At 47.0% G+C, this 18,257-nt stretch overlaps 1 protein-coding gene and 1 pseudogene across 4 annotated transcripts; one reads left to right on the forward strand and one right to left on the reverse strand.

The window, feature by feature from the left end:
* Window positions 1-9,629: 9,629 nt before the first annotated feature.
* Window positions 9,630-13,526, reverse strand: LOC101142998 (class I histocompatibility antigen, Gogo-C*0202 alpha chain-like). 4 transcript variants are annotated; one of them, XM_031011840.3, is made up of 9 exons: window positions 13,453-13,526; window positions 12,874-13,028; window positions 12,475-12,744; window positions 11,953-12,228; window positions 11,090-11,365; window positions 10,847-10,966; window positions 10,374-10,406; window positions 10,219-10,266; window positions 9,630-10,054 (listed from the first exon to the last, which is right to left on the reverse strand). In XM_031011840.3, exons 2-9 carry the CDS (start codon window positions 12,944-12,946, stop codon window positions 10,050-10,052), a joined length of 1,101 nt encoding a protein of 366 aa, XP_030867700.2. In that variant the 5' UTR covers window positions 12,947-13,028; window positions 13,453-13,526; the 3' UTR covers window positions 9,630-10,049. The 4 variants fall into 4 exon arrangements, with proteins under 4 accessions (XP_030867700.2, XP_030867704.2, XP_063563534.1 ...); XM_031011844.3 differs by lacking the exon at window positions 13,453-13,526 and having other exon boundaries at window positions 9,630-10,056; window positions 10,222-10,266; XM_063707464.1 differs by lacking the exons at window positions 10,847-10,966; window positions 13,453-13,526 and having other exon boundaries at window positions 12,874-13,029.
* Window positions 13,527-16,424: 2,898 nt separating this feature from the next.
* LOC101145683 (ubiquitin carboxyl-terminal hydrolase 8-like) lies at window positions 16,425-18,218 on the forward strand (annotated as a pseudogene).
* Window positions 18,219-18,257: the final 39 nt, after the last annotated feature.

Consider the following 18,257-nt stretch of genomic DNA (forward strand, 5'->3'; position numbering starts at 1 on the left):
CAATCTTCTGAAGCCTATTTCTGTCAGCTTGTCAAAGTCATTCTCCATCCAGCTTTGTTCCATTGCTAGGGACGAGTTGCGATCTTTTGGAGGAGAACAGGTGCTCTGATTTTTAGAATTTTTAACTTTTCTGCTCTGGTTTCTTCCCATCTTTGTGGTTTTATCTACCTTTGGTCTTTGATGATGGTGACCTACAGATGGGGTTTTGGTGTAGATGTCCTTTTTGTTGATGTTATTCTTTCTGTTTGTTAGTTTGCCTTCTAACAGTCAGGACCCTCAGCTGCAGGTCTATTGGAGTTTGCTGGAGGTCCACTCCAGACCCTGTTTGCCTGGGTAACACCAGCAGAGGCTGCAGAACAGCAAATATTGCAGAACAGCAAATGTTGCTGCCTGATCCTTCCTCTGGAAGTTTCGTCTCAGAGGGGCACCGGGCCGTATGAGGTGTCATTCAGTCCCTACTGGGAGGTGTCTCCCAGTTAGGCTACTCAGAGGTCAGCGACGCACTTGAGGAGGCAATCTGTCCGTTCTCAGATCTCAAACTCCATGCTGGCAGAACCACTGCTCTCTTCAAAGCTGTCAGACTGGGACATTTAAGTCTGCAGAAGTTTCTGCTGCCTTTTGTTCAGCTATGCCCTGCCCCCAGAGGTGGAGTCTACAGAGGCAGGCAGGCCTTGTTGAGCTGCAGTGGGCTCCACCTAGTTTGAGCTTCCTGCCACTTTGTTTACCTAGTCAAGCCTCAGCAATGGCAGACGCCCCTCCCCCAGCCTCACTGTCACCTCCCAGTTCAATTTTGGACTGCTGTGTTAGCAGTGAGCAAGGCTCCATGGGTGTGAGACCCACTGAGCCAGGTGTGGGATATAATCTCCTAGTGTGCCATTCACTACAACTGTTGGAAAAGCACAGTATTAGGGTGGGAGTGTCCCGATTTTCCAGGTACAATCTCTCATGTCTTCCCTTGGCTAGGAAAGGGAATTCCCCGAGCCCTTGTGCTTCCCTGGTGAGGCAATGCCTTGCCCTGCTTCAGCTCACACTCTGTGGGCAGCACCCACTGTGTGACAAGTCCCAGTGAGATGAACCCAGTACCTCAGTTAGAAATGCAGAAATCACCCGTCTTCTGCACCGCTCATGCTGGGAGCTGTAGACTGGAGCTGTTCCTATTCGGTTATCTTGGAACGATCTCCTCTGGGATAATTGTTCATGACCAAAAAGGATTCTGGTAATGTAGCAGGATCTTCTCACTGTTATGATTCTTCTGGTATAGGAGATCTGTGATTGGCCAGGCACAGTGGCTCAGACTTGTAATTCCATCAGTTTCGGAGGCCATGGTAGGAGGATTGTTTAAGGCCAGGAGTTTGAGACCAACTGGGGCAAAATAGTGAGACCCCATTCCTACAAAATCTTTAAAAAATTAGTTGGGCATGCTGGTGTGCACCTGTAATGCTATTGCTCAGGAGGCTGAGGCAGGAGGATCACTTGAGCCCAGGAATTCAAGGTTACAATGAGCTATGATTGTGCCACTGCATTCTACCCTGGGCAACAGAGCAAGACCTTGTCTCTGAAGTAAATAAATATCATAAAAAGAGATAATGTGGTCAAAGACCAGGGTGTGATCTGTGGCCCAATCAAAATATTTGGTCTTTTTCCCTGTTTCCTGACAAGCAGGTTCCAAAACATTTGCAATCTCCTCAGTGATAAGTATGACTTTAATATGCCAATGAGATGACTATGGGGTGAGGGGCTCCTAAATAGCTTCAGGATGGGGGCTAGTTGCCAGAAACATGAAGCTGTGATTAGAGGATTGGAACTTTCAGCACCATCCCTTACCTCTGAGAAGCAAAGAGGGGCTGGAAGTTGAGTTCAGTCACCAGTGGCCATTGATTTAATTAATCTTGCCTACACAATGAAACTTCCATAGAAACCTCTAGAGATTGGGTTTCGGAGAGCTTCCCAACTGGTGAGTACATCCGTGTGTCCATGTGCTGGGAGGATGGTGAACCTCATCTCCATGGGGACAGAGGCTCCTGTGGTCAGAGCCCTTCCAGGCCTCACCCTGTGCACCTCTTCATCTGGCTGCTCATTTGTACCCTTTATAACTGCTATGGTTTGAATGTTTCCCTAGAAAAGCATCTGTTGGATAATTCATCCTGAATGCAACATTTTTAAGAGGTGGGACCTTTGAGAGGTGATTGGACCATCAGAGCTCTGCCCCCATTAATGAATTAAGTCTGATCATAAAAGGACCTGAGGCTGTGAGTTTGACCTCTTATTCCCCCTACCTCTCACCCTCTCTTGACCTTTTGCTTTCTACCAGGTACAGTCCTTGGTCTTGGAATTCCCATCCTCAACAACCATGAACAAAATAAATTTCTGTTCATTTTAAGTTATCCAGTCTCAGGTGTTCTACTATAGTGGCATAATTTAAACCAAGAGTCTGTAACCTCCGGCTGTGGACTGGTACAGGTTCCTGGCTTGGCAGGAACCAGACCGCACAGCAGGTCACTAGTGGGTGAGAGAGCATAAGCATGACCACCTGAGCTCCGCCTCCTGTCAGATCAGTGGCGGAATTAGATTCTCATAAGAGCATGAACCCTATTGTGAACTCTGCATGCAAGGGATCTAGGTTGCATGCTCCATATGAAACAGTAATGCCTGATCATCTGAGGTGGAACAGTTTCATCCTCAATTCATTCCCCTCTATTCCCTGCTACCTCTGCTGGTCCTTGGAAAAATTTTCTTCCATGAAATTGGTCCCTGGTGCCAAAAAGTTGGGGACCACTGATTTAAGCTATAACAATAATAAACTACAATACTGAGTGTGAAAGAAAAATAAAATTTAGGGACGCCATATTCACTATACCAAAGGGACAAGTTAAGTTTGGTAACTGAGTGATGGAAAAACTGCCTTTCTTTTGTTCCTAAACAAATAACTGCAAAGATAGAGGACCACATATCTCCCCAGGTGGCCTCCCTCACAAATTGCTCACAAGATAATTCCTTGTGGGCCCCAACATCTTTACTCTAAAACAGAGTTTTGTTGAATTTCACCTTAACAATGTAAATTAACAGCTTATCTTCACAGGTACAGGACAAAGACAAGACCAGAAATCATCCCTCCACTCACCTGGAGACAAATGTGTATTTGACTTCTCTACCCAACATTTACTTTGTCTTATGTAAAATGCAGATTTACTGAGCACTCGATGAAAGCATAGTTGCCTGTTCCTTTTTCCTCTCCTGCCTGCTCTTTCTCCTGTAAATATTGAAGTCCTCAAAACCCTCTTAGTAAAAAGCATGGGCCACAGATGCTACAATAATTTGTGTCTCTGTTTCCAAGGTACATCTTCAGCTTGGCAAAATAAACTTCTAAACTGATTGATACCTGTCTCAGATGTTTTTTGGTTTACATGGCTATAGGAACTTCCTGAGTTCTTTGAGTTAGTTTATGAATTCCCAAACCTTGGGAGGTGAGAAACCCCTGACTTTGCAGCCATGATAGACAGAAGTGCAGGTAACCTGGAACCCAATAACTTGTGACTTGCATCTGAAGTGAGGACAGACTTGTGGGACTGAGTCCTTAAACCTGTGGAGTCTGAGGCTAACTCCAGGTAGTTAGTGTCAGAATTAAGTCAAATTCTAGGACTCCCAGTTGCTGTTGGAGAATCAGAAAATTATTTGGCTGGAGGAAAACCCCATCACCATCCCACAGAGAGAAACTTACAGTATATTGGGGGTACCCACCCCCAATATTTCAACATAGGTTCTTTCTATTTTCCATAAGTGTCGGCCAGCTGAGAAATAAAGAAAGACAGTACAAAGAGAGGAATTTTACAGTTGGGCCACCAGGGGTGACATCACATATCGGTAGGACCGTGATGTCCGCTTGAGTCTCAGACAAACAAGTTTTTGTTAAGGGTTTCAAAAGGGGAGGAGGTGTAAGAACAAGGAGTAGGTAAAAAATCACACGCTTCTGAGTGCAAAAAGCAGAACTACTAATAGGGGTCTAACAAAGATCACATGCTTCTGAGGGAACAGGACAAAGGGCAAAAGCAGAACCACTGATAAGGGTCTACGTTTAGCAGTGCACGTATTGTCTTGATAAACATCTTAAACAACAGAAAACAGGGTTTGAGAGCAGAGAAGTGGTCTGACTACAAGTTTACCAGGGCAGAGTTTTTCCCCACCCTAGTAAGCCTGAGGGTTCTGCAGGAGACCAGGGCATATCTCAGTCCTTATCTCAACTGCATAAGACAGACATTCCCAGAGCGGCCGTTTATAGACCTCCCCCAGGAATGAATTCTTTCCCCAGTGTATTAATATTAATATTCCTTGCTAGGAAAAAAATTTAGTGATATCTCTCCTACTTGCACTTCTGTTTATAGGCTCTGGGCAAGAAGAAAAAATATGGCTCTTTTTGCCCAACCTCGCAGGCAGTCAGACCTTATGGTTGTCTTTCCTTGTTCCATAAAAATTGCTGTTATTCTCTTCTTTTTCAAGGTGCACTGATTTCATATTGTTCAAACACACGTTTTACAATCAAATTGTAACACAATTATCACAGTGGTCCTAAGGTGATGTACATCCTCAGCTTATGAAGGTAACAGGATTAAGAGATTAAAGTAAAGACGGGCATAAGAAATTATAAAAGTATTATTTGGGAACTGTTAAATGTCCATATTAAAATGAAATCTTCACAATTTATGTTCCTCTGCCGCAGCTCCAGCCAGTCCCTCCGTTCAGGGTCCTTGACTTCCCGCAACAACAGTAAGAGTAAGCAAGTAAACCTCTACCTTCTTCAGTCCCAGAGGAAAAGAAAAAAAAAATTAAGCATTTATTTCATGTCCCTAAGTCTGCTAAACACAGGTTTCTACCAGCTGTTCATTGTCCAGACATGGAGTGGCCCTACCTCTAACCTAGAAGTTAGGATTTTTTAGGCCTTTGAGGGGGTCACATAAAAACTAATAAGTGTCAGAGATTCTCTCCCCAGAAATATTTCCACACACAAGAAAATATAAATATTAATATAAAACATCAGTGTGCAACCAGATCCTCTGAGATCTTACAAACCTGGGTGTTTTAATCCTAGTAAGAGACAATGCCAAGGGAAGATGTGTGAATAATCATTTCACCATCACACAATGCCACTCCAATAATCTGGAGTATGAACTGGGATAGACAAAAACTTGATGTAATAACTTATTTTCAAGGGAATGGGTGGAAAGATGTTATTTATTAGTCACTGGTTCATTCAGACACTCTGAATCCCTACCAGATACTAGATAAATTTCTTGTCTTGGAGCACTGCTCCAATAATTAAAATTTATCATTCTTTTCCCACCCTTCACACTCCAGCACTTGAACCCTCTTACTACATCAGAATTCCACACTGTCAATGAAAAGAGGCAAACTTCATAAAATATTTGAAGAGATTTATTCTGAGCCAAATACGAGTGACCACAGCCCATGACACGTCCCTCAGGAGACCCTGAGAACATGTACTCAATGTGGTTGGGGTACAGGTTGGTTTTATACATTTTAGGAAGATATGAGACACTAATAATATGTATTTAAGATATACATTGGATCAGTCCAGAAAAGCAGAACAATTTGAAGCAAGCGGGGGTTGGGGGTTACTGCTTCTAGGTTATAGGTAGATTTTAAAATGTTCTGATTGGCAATTGGTTGAGTTATTATCAATAAAAAGGAACGTCTGGGTTATGACAAGAGGTTGTGGAGTCCAAAATTTTATCATGCAGTTGAAGCCTCCAGGTGCCAGGCTTCAGAGAGAATAGATTATAATGTTTCTGATCAGACTTAAGGTCTGTGTTGATGTTAATTGCTGGTCAGCTTTTCCTGAATTCCAAAAGGGAAGAGGCCATAATGAGGCATGTTCAACACCTGCTTCCCATGGTGGCTTGAGCCAGTCTTTCAAGTTAACTTTTGAGCACCCTGGCTGAGGAGGGTGTCCATTAAGATGGTTGGGAGAGGGTGGGTTTGAAGTTTATTTTCGGTTTACAATATGTAAAGTGTTAAGAGGAGATAGAAACCACCCGCATCCCTAGAAGAGCACAACACTCCAGTTACCCCTGCAGTTGATAACGGACATGAGTCTTAAACTCCATCAGTCAGATGACCACCTGCTGAAGCGGCATTGTTGTCTCAGGTAAATACTCAGGGTTCTTTGTAGCTTGCCAAGAAGATTAAGGACAGTGACACACAAGGAGTGAGTTTATTGGCCGGTGCTATGTTGCCTGCTCTTTACTGAACACATGGCTGGCAAAAAGAAGGGAAGATGGAGCCATCATTGTGAACACGCCTAGTCCCAGGTGTCCTTTTCCTGTTGGCACAGCTGCCAGCATTCACTCGTGCAAGCTTCCAGCTTGCTTGTCTATGTCTGAAGCTTGATTTTACAGGCTGGTCTTTGTCAGAAAAGAAAATGATTTGGGGCCTGCTTTCCATTAAAAAGAAAACCTTGGCCGGGCGCGGTGGCTCACGCCTGTAATCCCAGCACTTTGGGAGGCCGAGGCGGGTGGATCACGAGGTCAGGAGATCGAGACCATCCTGGCTAACACGGTGAAACCCCGTCTCTACTAAAAATACTAAAAATTAGCCGGGCGTGGTGGCGGGCGCCTGTAGTCCCAGCTACTCGGGAGGCTGAGGCAGGAGAATGGCGTGAACCCAGGAGGCGGAGCTTGCAGTGAGCCGAGATCGCGCCACTGCACTCCAGCCTGGGCGACAGAGCGAGACTCCGTCTCAAAAAAAAAAAAAAAAAGAAAAGAAAACCTTACTGAGACTTCTGTACCCTCACTACCTGCCTAAATAATTTCTTCTTAAATCCTATATCACTGCCAGACTCTGAGCTAGAATGAGGTGACACAGAAAGGCTGGGATTGTGCAGAATGCATTTTAGTAAACATGGCTGAGTGTCAGTAGTGATGTCCAGTTGCCAGGTGCAGCAGTGACATCTATCCTAGCCTTGGGGTCCAGTGTCCAGCACCAGGATGTCAGAGGTGTGAGCAGTGGTGTCTGTGCTCAGCAGCAGGGGCAGTTGTTCCTAGGAGGGACCTGATCCAGGGGCGTGGGCTATGGATTCTGTTCCGGGATGTGTAGTTTTCAGCCTGGTTCTGTGGCCTTCCCCACAATAAAATTAACCCCCAATACCAGATATACTACTTTATGTGTAAATTACAGAAATTTGTTTTCCATAGTTTTCTCCAAGAGGTGAGTGAGAAATGAATCTATGGACCAGGGTCAGAGAGCAGCATTCGGAGGTGTTCCTTGTGTGACAGCCACATCCTGAATTGTCTACCTGGCATCTACCTCATGGTGGAGAGATCAACAGGGAATATCACATCTCTTAACTGATGATATACATCCTCCCTTTCCTTTCTGCAAGAAAAATCCTCTTTTAAACAGGGTTTGAAAACCCACCCCACCCCACCCACTCACCCACCCTGGGCACTCTCTGATCTCTGAGGTTCCTGATCCGGCTGAGCAACAGGATTTCTGGTGGAGGCTTAGAAAATAGTCAGGCCACTCCTCAGAACCCCTGTCTCACAATATTATGCACAAGACCAAGGAATCATTTACATAACAAGCCCTACAGGTGAGGCTGATGCAGACATGTGGGATCCTGGTGTTCTGGCTGCTCCAAGTGTGATCAGGAGACCAGTAACATGAGCTCCAGCCTTGTCATAAATCCAGAATCTCTTGCTCGACTCCAGACTTCCTGGATCTCAGCACCACATACAGGTGATCCTGGTGCACATGGGGGTTCCTTGTCTGAGTGTCCTCTAGACGTGGGGCCAGAACTGTGCAGTCTGCTCTGTGGTCTGATCAGATCCCTTACAACTGGAGGTCCAGGGTTCAGTCCTTGCGCTCATTCTTTTCCATAGTCAATCACTCCATTGGTGCTTCATCCATGCTTGAGGTTTTAAGTATCCTTTATGTGGTGTGACCTCTTAAATCTATTTCTCCAGCCCAGTCCTTTCCCCTGAACTGTGGAGTTGTCTGCCCAACTGCCACCCCAGCTCCCCCACCTGCATTCCTAGCAGCCATGTCCTCCACTGAGTGCCTGTGATGCCCCCTCCTCGGGACGCTCCTGCCAGAGTCTCCCCATCTCCACTGACAGCAGCTCCACCCTTCCTTCTACTCACTCATTTTACAACTATGGGTGTCCTTGATTCGTCTTTCTCACACCACAGATACAATCCACTGGCAAATGCTGTGAGTCTATCTTCAAATGTATCCAGAATCCCCTCGCGTCCCACTATTTCCTGTGCTCACACCCCAGTCAAGGTAACCGACATCTCCAGCCTGGAATACTGCACTCGATTCCTGTTTTCCCTTCTGCCTCCCTCGTCCCTCGCCTCTCAATTCTGTCCTCAGCACAGCCGTCAGAGATCCTTTTAAGAAAGAAGTCATATCATGGCCCTCTTCTGCTCAAAACTGTCCTCTAACTCCCCATCCCACTCAGAGCAGAGGTCAGATGCAACCCCACTCCCCTCAAGCCCACCTGTTCTGGCCACACCTCTGACCTCATCTAGTTTCTCTGTCCAGCCCTCCTGGCCTCCTTGCTCTTCTGGGAACACAGACACCTTCCTGCCATTGTGCATTTGGACTGGAGTTTCCTTGCCTAGAAAGAACTTCCCCAGACATCCTCATATCCCTCAAATCTTTCCTGAAAGGTCATCTTTGCAACAAGGCACACATTGACCACTCCTGTCCAACAGCCACCTTCCCTGTCCCCACTGCCCGTACCCGGATCACCTGCCTCATGGCACTTACCACCTTCCATCACTTTCTTTCCTTACTCTGGTTATAGTGTATGTATCGTCTGCCTCTTACCACTGGAGCATATGCTCAGATATTTTTCTGATTTTACTTCAATGGCGTTCCCCAGATGCAGAACTTTTCTGTCCTATGTCTGGCTGACAACAAAGGTCAGTTGAATGATCAGTGTAGAGCACCTCCTATTCTAAAGCCAGTATCTTTATTAACATAGCCTCAGGCCAAGTGCTGTTTTGTGGCAGCTGCAGCACAAGGTCCCCTCACACTGACACCGAGGCCGCCTGTACTTTTCTCAGCAGGGCTGCTTGTGTGTCTTCCCTCCCCTATCCCTCCTCCCACACCAACCGCCCTGCACACTGCAGCACACAATCAGGTTTCTCTCTTCAGGAAGGAACAATTCTAGACTATGGACCCAATTTTACAAACAAATATAAATCTAAATTAGGCTCTGCTTTAGATTCATGAGTTGGGATTGGAGTCAGCACGAAGATCACTGGAATCAGGGAAGGGAGAGAGGGCAGGAGACCAAAGCAGAAGAGGAGCCCTAGAAGGAGGGCAGGAGCTGAATGGGTCTGAAAATTTGTCTCAGAAAGCACAGGGACTCCCGTGTGCAGGGGCTGCCCTGGGGGATGGGTGAGCCTCTGTGGTCACAGCTCCCGCTGAACAAGTTTCCACTGAAGGGACAAGGACAATGGAGCAGTGAAGGTGACCCAGCTGAGGACTGACCACATAAAGCCCATGAAGAACTGAACAGCAACTAGGCACAGGCCCCGTCCACACTCGGCTCCTCACAGCCTTCCCCACCCCCACCTGCAACAGACTCAGCACAGCGAACATGCAGATTCTGGAAGGTTCTCAGGTCTTTATTTGCTCTCTCAACTTCTAGGAATTGACTTATTTAATTAATCCATCAACACTTCATAGCAAATATTTGAGAACACAAATTTATATTCAGGTTCTTAACTTCATTAGGGAAGTAAGAAGTTGCAGCTCAGTGCACCATGAATTTGAGACAGAGATGGAGACATCCAGCCCCACCTCTCTGGAACAGGAAAGATGATCGGGGAGGGAACACAGGTCAGTGTGGGGACAGGGGTCACGGTGGACACGGGGGTGGGCTGTCTCTCCACCTCCTCACATTATGCTAACAGGAACGCAGACACATTCAGATGCCTTTGCAGAAAGAGATGCCAGAGGCTCTTGAAGTCACAAAGGAGAGGTGTGAAGAAATCCTGCATCTCAGTCCCACACAGGCAGCTGTCTCAGGCTGCAAAACACAATAGTCATGAACAAATTCAGGTCAGTCATGGTAAGTGATGACACTCTGAACGGCCCACCACACACTCAAAACGCCCCAATCAAAGAATCCCCATTACCCAGGCCTTTTCCCTCTGCCCCACCCCCGACCACTTCAGCTCCCCAGAATCTCACCTTTACAAGTGATGAGAGACTCATCAGAGCCCTGGGCACTGTTGCTGCCTGGGGTAGAACAAAAAAAAAGACCTGGTCAGAGCCCGCAGGAGATGTGGGACAAGAGGAATTATGGAGTAGGTGAGCTCCTCCACACGCCCGCCGCCATCACTTACACGCAGCCTGAGAGCAGCTCCCTCCTTTTCCACCTGTGGGAAGAAAATGCCTTATGAGGGGACTGGGAGGAGGCAGGGCCATGTGATCTTAGGGGAACCTCCTAGTCTTGGACCCAAGAGAAGTTTCCAGAACTACGACTGCAGACCCAGGGCAGGATCAGGAAACATGGGGAAAGCAGTTGTGGGTTCTGGACCAACTGCCCTCCTAAGGTCTGTCCTTAGCAGGGACCTTCCCCTGACTCGTGAATGCTGGAATCAGGACCCCAACACCATAATCATCAAGGTGATACATCCGTCCTTCATTGTCACATGTGCTTCACAAAAGAGTAAGTGCTGGCACACAGGGTCCCAGGCTGGGATGGCCCATGTGTGGATGGTGCTTCCAGTAACAAGGCGGGGCACACTTCTACCTGGGGCTTGAAACTCCCAGTGGGACAAGAAAACCCAGACCCCACTCTTCACCCCTTCCCTACCTGAGCTCTTCCTCCTACACATCATAGCGGTGACCACAGCTCCAAGGACAGCTAGGACAACCAGGACAGCCAGGCCAACAACAATGCCCACGATGGGGATGGTGGGCTGGGAAGATGGCTCTGGGAAAGGAGGGGAAGGTGAGGGGCCCTGACCCCCAAGCCTCAGCCCTGACCCGGCTGAAGGGCTCCAGAAGGACTTCTGCTTTCTCTGATAAGAGATGTGACCCCCATTCCCCTCCTTACCCCATCTCAGGGTGAGGGGCTCTGGCAGCCCCTCGTGCTGCATATGGCACGTGTATCTCTGCTCTTGTCCAGAAGGCACCACCACAGCTGCCCACTTCTGGAAGGTTCCATCTCCTGCTGGCCTGGTCTCCACAAGCTCGGTGTCCTGGGTCTGGTCCTCCCCATCCCGCTGCCAGGTCAGTGTGATCTCCGCAGGGTAGAAGCCCAGGGCCCAGCACCTCAGGGTGGCCTCATGGTCAGAGAGGGGGTGGTGGGTCACGTGTGTCTTTGGGGGTTCTGACGGGAAGAGTCAGAAAATTCAGACACTTTGCATCTCTCTTGGGACACTCCAGCAGCGCCCATGTGACCATCCTGAGAATGGACAGGACACCTGGGGCGGGGAAGGCGGCACAGAACCCAGACGCCAGCCTGGACACAAGCACCTGGGATAATCTCCTATTCATTGGAAAGTTCTAGTCTCTGAGGGAGGAACAGCGACTTCTGGTCCTGACCTGAGTGGAGGCCGCAGGACTCAGAAAAGCTGGAATCAAACCTTCAGACACATTGAGTGTGAGGCAGAGAACAAGGCCTGAGAGAAAGGTCAGCAGCCTGACCACAGCTGCCGCAGTGGTCAAAGTGGTCAAAGGAGACCCCTGATCAGTATTCCAGGGACTGTCTTCCCCTCCATTTCCTCAGAGACTTCATCCCTTAATTGTCCTAGAGAGCAGAGGGGGCCCTCAGAGGAAACTCAGGAAAACTCATGCCATTCTCCATTCAAGGGAGGGCGATATTCCAGTGCTGATCCCATTTTCCTCCCTTCCTCGTGGGAGGCCATCCCGGGAGATCTATAGGAGATGGAGACGGCTCCCCACTGCCCCTGGTACCCGCGCGCTGCAGCGTCTCCTTCCCGTTCTCCAGGTATCTGCGGAGCGACTCCACGCACAGGCCCTCCAGGTAGGCTCTCTGCTGCTCCGCCGCACGGGCCGCCTCCAACTTGCGCTGGGTGATCTGAGCCGCCGTGTCCGCGGCGGTCCAGGAGCGCAGGTCCTCGTTCAGGGCGATGTAATCCTTGCCGTCGTAGGCGAACTGGCTATACCCGCGGAGGAGGCGCCCGTCGGGCCCCAGGTCGCAGCCATACATCGACTGGAGAGTGTGAGACCCTGGCCCCGCCCCCGTGGTCAGCCCCGTCCCCCGAGCCCCGCCCCAGCCCCGACCAACCCGCGGGGATTTTGGCCTAAACTGAAAATGAAACCGGGTAAAGGTGACTGGGGCTCTCTCCGGTCGAGGGTCTGGGCGGGTTCCGCAGCCTCGGGGTGGATCTCAGACCGGGAGACTCGGGGCGACCCGGGCCGTCCGTGGGGGATGGGGAGGGGTCGTGACCTGCGCCCCGGGCCGGGGTCACTCACCGTCCTCGCTCTGGTTGTAGTAGCCGCGCAGTTTCCGCAGGTTCACTCGGTCAGTCTGTGCCTGGCGCTTGTACTTCTGTGTCTCCCGGTCCCAATACTCCGGCCCCTCCTGCTCCACCCACGGCGCCCGCGGCTCCCCTCTTGGACTCGCGGCGTCGCTGTCGAACCGCACGAACTGCGTGTCGTCCACGTAGCCCACTGAGATGAAGCGGGGCTCCCCGCGGCCGGGCCGGGACACGGAGGTGTAGAAATACCTCATGGAGTGGGAGCCTGGGGGCGAGGAGGGGCTGAGACCCGCCTGACCCTCCTCCCGGCGCGGCTCCCCGGTCCTGCGCCCTCGCCGGGCGGGCCCCTCGCTCCTTTCCGCAGAGGCCGTTTCCCTCCCGACCCCGCACTCACCGGCCCAGGTCTCGGTCAGGGCCAGGGCTCCCGAGAGCAGCAGGATGAGGGTTCGGGGCGCCATGACCCGCATCTCGGCGTCTGGGGAGAATCTGAGTCCGGGTGGGTGACTGGGGACTTTAGAACCGGGACTGCGGCGACGCTGATTGGCTTCTCTAGAACCCGACACCCAATGGGAGTGGGAATTGGGGACGCGTCATGAGTATTCAGGAAGAAGGACCCGACGCAGGTTGGGAGAAGAAGTGAAACTCAGGGGAGTGGAGAATCCTCAACGCGGCGCCTCCCGAGTGCAGACACGGCCCTTGGAGCCTGAGACCCTGAGAGCCCCGCCCGGGACCTGGGACTTCGTCCTGATCCCTCTTCTCCTACATCAAGCATCTTTGTCACACTGTGTGCCTGAGTCCTGGCCAAGGATCTGTCTGTGGAAACCAGGGAGAGACCCCCAGGCTGGGCCCAGCCCCTTCCCCTTCACTTCTCCTGGAATCCCCGTCCCTGAACTGGACTCCCTGCCTCCCACTCTTTGCCTTACCTCACCTCAGGTAATATTAAACTACATCCAGCAAAATAAAGGACACTTACCTCTCCCCTTGGACTCTTGTACAGGGAAACTCACCATGGGGAACTTGATGCCAGACAGTGAGCTCGCCCTGGGAATGGACGTGTAGAGTCAGGAGTTTTCTCTTTAAACCTGGTGAAGTTTTGTCTGAAAGCACCAGGTAGAGATTCTCATAGAGACCAGTTTCCTTTTTGTTTATTGATACAGTAGGTAGCACAATATTGGTAATCCCTGAATGATTAGAATTCCAATCTGTGAAAGACCTGTGTCAAAACTGCATTACAATTAAATTCTCAAAGCTCCTGTTTTACTTTCGCAGACTATGGATCTGTGACTCTGGGTTGTTGCATTTAAAATTATCCTCATTCTCTAGCCCGAGTTTCCTTGTGTGAGTCCAGAACATCTCCTGAATACAAAGAAGCAGGGTTTGTTACTGTCTATTGCAACCGGGAGCCTGTAGTCATCACCTCAAAGTTGCGAGGGCTCCATGCAGTCCCAATGCTCTTCACCAGCGCTCAAGCACTGCCCGTTTTCGTGAACTATGCACATCTAAGCAGTGTGCATATTTTATTTGGACACTTGATATTTTTGTAACCCCTTTTTAAAAAAAAAAATCATAAGGAGGCCATTAGTTTTAAGGCAGTCACACAAAATGTATTAAATACCGAATGCAAAGAACCCCCTGCCAGGCTCTTCTACTGCTTTAGAATTCTTTCCTCTGCTCCTTTTCCTCACCTCCTGCTTCTCCAGCCCTTCTGTCTGCCCCTCTCATCCCTCACACCCTCTTTCCCCTTTAGTCCCCGCCACCCTGTCACTCCTGAATTGTGGCACTAACACTGTCCCTCACTTCCTGCCCATGTCTGTTCTCCCCACAGTGCTCAGCAGTCCTGCTAATGTGACTCAGGTCGTGTCATTTCTTCACTTACAATGGTTGGATTTTGGTCTACCATTTTGCTATACGTTTTCAATTTGTCTCATATCTTTTTGTTTCTGTTCCTCCTTTGCTACTTTCTTATGTGTCAAGTAAATATTTTTTAGCTTATGGTTTTAATTCTCCTAGTGGCTTTTAGCTATATTTCTTTACATTAATTTTTTATTGTTGTAAGAATTGAAACCCAATTCCTTGACTTTTCACAGTGAAATTCAGGTAATATTAAGCTGCATCCAGCAAAATAAAGGACACTTCAAATGGTGTAGTTTCATTTAAACTATCATTATGCTATTATTATTGTATATGTTACATCAATATACGTTATAAACTCAATGATACAGTGTAATACTTTTTGTTTTAGACAAGCAGTCACATATCTTCAGGAAATTAAGAAAATGGGTGTGTATGTGATATGTGTATGTGCATCATTTCTGTTGTTAATTGTTCCTTTCTGTATATCTGGGTCACCATCTAGTATCATTTCCCTTCAGCCTGAAGAACGTCCTTTAAAATTACATGTAGTACAGGACCCCTAGGAAATGAATTTTATGGGTTTGATGATCTAACAATGTCTTTATTTTTGCCTTCTTTCCTCCCCCCTCCCCCCCCCTTTTTTTTTTTTTTTTTTTTTTTTTTTTTTTTTTTTGCTTATTAGGGCATTTACGTGTAAAAAAATTTACCAGTTTTAGCTGCACTTTTTGGTGGATATTGGTAATTATTTATAGTGTAACTACCACACTGCCCAGTAGAGAAACACCAAATGCAAAGATCCTCCTACTAGGCCCCTCCACTGCTTTAGAGTCCTTTCCCCTGCTCCTTGTCCTCACCTCCTGCTTCCCCAGCCCTTTTCTCTGCCCCTTATCCCTCAGACCTTCTTCTCCCCTTACTTTCCCCTCCCAGTCACTCCTGAATTGTGGCCCTGTAGAGAACCGTTTCTTTTCCCTAAAAACTTTCTTTATGTCCTTTTCTATTTAATCCTTGCCTCCCACCCTCACCCCTTTCCCTTCATTCAACCACTGCTGTGCTTTCTGTCACTGCAATAGTGACATTTCTAGAATTTCATGGACATGCAATCATATGTTATGTAGTCTTTTGTTTGGTCTCTCCCTTAGCATAACGATGTTTGAGATGATGCCATTCATTCATTTTTGTTGCTGAGCAGCTGCCGAGTATTGCTGGAATCCCAGTTTATTCATTGGTTTCTGTGTCTCCAGTTGATAGACATGTGGATTCCTCCAGTTAGGGTTTGTTATTAATGAAGCCACTATAAATAACTGCTTACAAGTGTGGACTTACATTTTTATTTCTTTTGGATAAATACGTATTTGTGGAATTGCTGGGCCATGTGGTAATAGATGGGTAACTGTATAAGAAATTGCCATACCACTTTACAAATTAGCTGCCACATTTTTTGCATTCCTACCAGCAATATCAGACATTCCTATTTTTTCCATATTCTTGCCAGTGTTAAGACTTATCATGTGTCTTTTTAACTTTACCTGCTCTAGGTGATGTGTGATGGTTTCTCATTGTGGTTTTAACTTGCACTTCTTTGATGACTAGTATTGTTTGCTATCTTTTCATGTTCACCTAAGCGACTTATTACATATATTTTATGAACTATTTTGCAAATTCAATGATTAATTCCAGAGACTTTTTCAGAATTCCCTAGTGTTTTCTACATATACAATGAAGCTGGTGACAAAGAAAGACTTTCATTTCTTCCTTTCTTATACATTGATCCGTTTTCTTTTAAAATTATTTTTATTTGGTAGAGATGAGGTCTCACTTATCAGGCTGGTCTCAAACTCCTGGTCTCAAGTGATCCTCCCACCTCAGCCTCCCAAAATGCAGGGATTACAGGCATGAGCCACCATGCCTGGTCCTTGTTGCACTGGTTAGGATGACTGTTAGGTGTTTAAACAAGAATGATGAGAGCTCACATGTTTGTTTACAAGGAACTTAAACAAATTTACAAGAAAAAAACCCATCCCCATCAAAAAGTGGGCAAAGGATATAAACAGACACTTCTCAGAGGAAGACATTTACGTGGCCAAGAAACATATGAAAAAAAGCTCACACATGTATATGAAACGTGACTGTTTATAATCCTATCCAAAAAAGAACTGATTTCAAGCAACAGCAGTATTACTTCCATTCAATACTTGGACCTGCAAACATCAAAAAAGCCACTGGAGAAACTGAACGACTCTCTGAAAGCCTTAAACTAAGATATGAAGAAGTTGAAATCTGGAAAAAACTTGAGGAAAAGGACAGGCAGGGGGAAGCACAGTGGCTACAACAAAAAAGGCAGGAAACAGGAAGAGAGGATGGCAGCATGTTGGCTAAAGATTCTTTGGAGATTGTATTGGATTCCAAAGACAGAACCCAAAAGAGCAATGGTGAAAAGAATGAAAAATGTGAGACCAAAGAGAAAGGAGCAATCACAGCAAAGGAACTATACACAATGATGATGGATAAAAACATCAGCTTGATTATAATGGATGCTCAAAGAATGCAGGATTATCAGGATTCCTGTATTTTACATTCTCTCAGTGTTCCTGGAAAAGTCATCAGTCCAGGAGTCACTGCTAGCTGGATTGAAGCACACCTCCCAGATGATTCTATAGATACATGGAAGAAGAGGGGGAATGTGGAATATATGGTACTTCTTGACTGGTTTAGTTCTGCAAAAGATTTACAGATTGGAACAACACTCTGGCATCTGAAAGATGCACTTTTCAAGTGGGAAAGTAAAACTGTCCTGTGCAATGGGCCTTGGGCCTTTGGTTTTAGAGGGAGGCTATAAAAACTGGTTCCTTTGCTATTCCCAGTATACAACAAATGCTAAGGTCACTCCACCCCCACAACACCAGAATGAAGAGTTGTCTATCTCATTGGATTTTACTTATCCCTCATTGGAAGAATCAATTCCTTCTCAATCTGCTGCCCAGATGCCACCTCAACCTATAGAAGTGGATGAAGACATAGAATTGATAAGTGATCAAATAAGTGATAATGATCAAAATGAGAGGACAGGACCACTGAATATATCAATTCCAGTTGAACCAGTTGCTGCTTCTAAATCTGATGTTTCACCCATAATTCAGCCAGTGCCTAGCATAAAGAATGTTCCACAGATTGATCATACTAAAAAACTGGCAGTCAAATTGCCTGAAGAGCATATAATCAAATCTGAAAGTACAAATCATGAGCAACAGTCTCCTCAGAATGAAAAAGTTATTCCTGATTGTTCCGCCAAGCCAGTAGTTTCCTCTCCAACTCTCATGTTAACAGATGAAGAAAAGGCTCATATTCATGCAGAAACTGCTCTTCTAATGGAGAAAAACAAACAAGAAAAAGAACTTCAGGAAAGACAGCAAGGGAAACAGAAAGAAACTGAGGAGGGAAGAACACGAGCAAAAAGCCAAAAAGAAACAAGAAGCTGAAGAAAATGAAATTACACAGAAGCGACAAAAAGCAAAAGAAGAAATGGAGAAGAAAGAACGTGAACAGGCCAAGAAAGAGGATAAAGAAATCTCAGCAAAGAAGGGCAAACAAATAACAAGAGTAAAAAGACAAAGTAAAAGTGATCATGAAACTTCTGGTGCCGAGAAGTCTGTAGAGGACGGGGGAGAAGATGTTCAACCCCAGAAGTACAAAAAAAGTCAACAAGAGATGTGTCCCATACATCTGCGACAGGGGATTCAGGTTCAGGCAAGCCTTTTAAGATTAAAGGACAACCAGAAACTGGAATTCTAAGGACAGAAACTTTTAGAGAGGATACAGATGATACTGAAAGAAATAAAACTCAACGAGAACCTTCGATAATAGCATGAAGTGAAGAAATGGGGAGGATGGTACCAGGACTGCCTTCAGGCTGGGCCAAGTTTCTTG

The sequence above is a fragment of the Gorilla gorilla genome, chromosome 5 (assembly GCF_029281585.2).
Source record: "Gorilla gorilla gorilla isolate KB3781 chromosome 5, NHGRI_mGorGor1-v2.1_pri, whole genome shotgun sequence".
NCBI lineage: Eukaryota > Metazoa > Chordata > Mammalia > Primates > Hominidae > Gorilla > Gorilla gorilla.

Coding starts and splice junctions, on each gene's coding strand:
- LOC101142998 (XM_055389978.2), bottom strand. CDS start 12,946: ATGCGGGTCATGGCGCCCCGAACCCTCATCCTGCTGCTCTCGGGAGCC. Junction 10,407..10,846: donor GTGTAGGAGGAAGAGCTCAG/GTAGGGAAGGGG, acceptor TTCTTCCCACAG/GTGGAAAAGGAGGGAGCTGC. Junction 10,267..10,373: donor GAGCTGCTCTCAGGCTGCGT/GTAAGTGATGGC, acceptor GTTCTACCCCAG/GCAGCAACAGTGCCCAGGGC.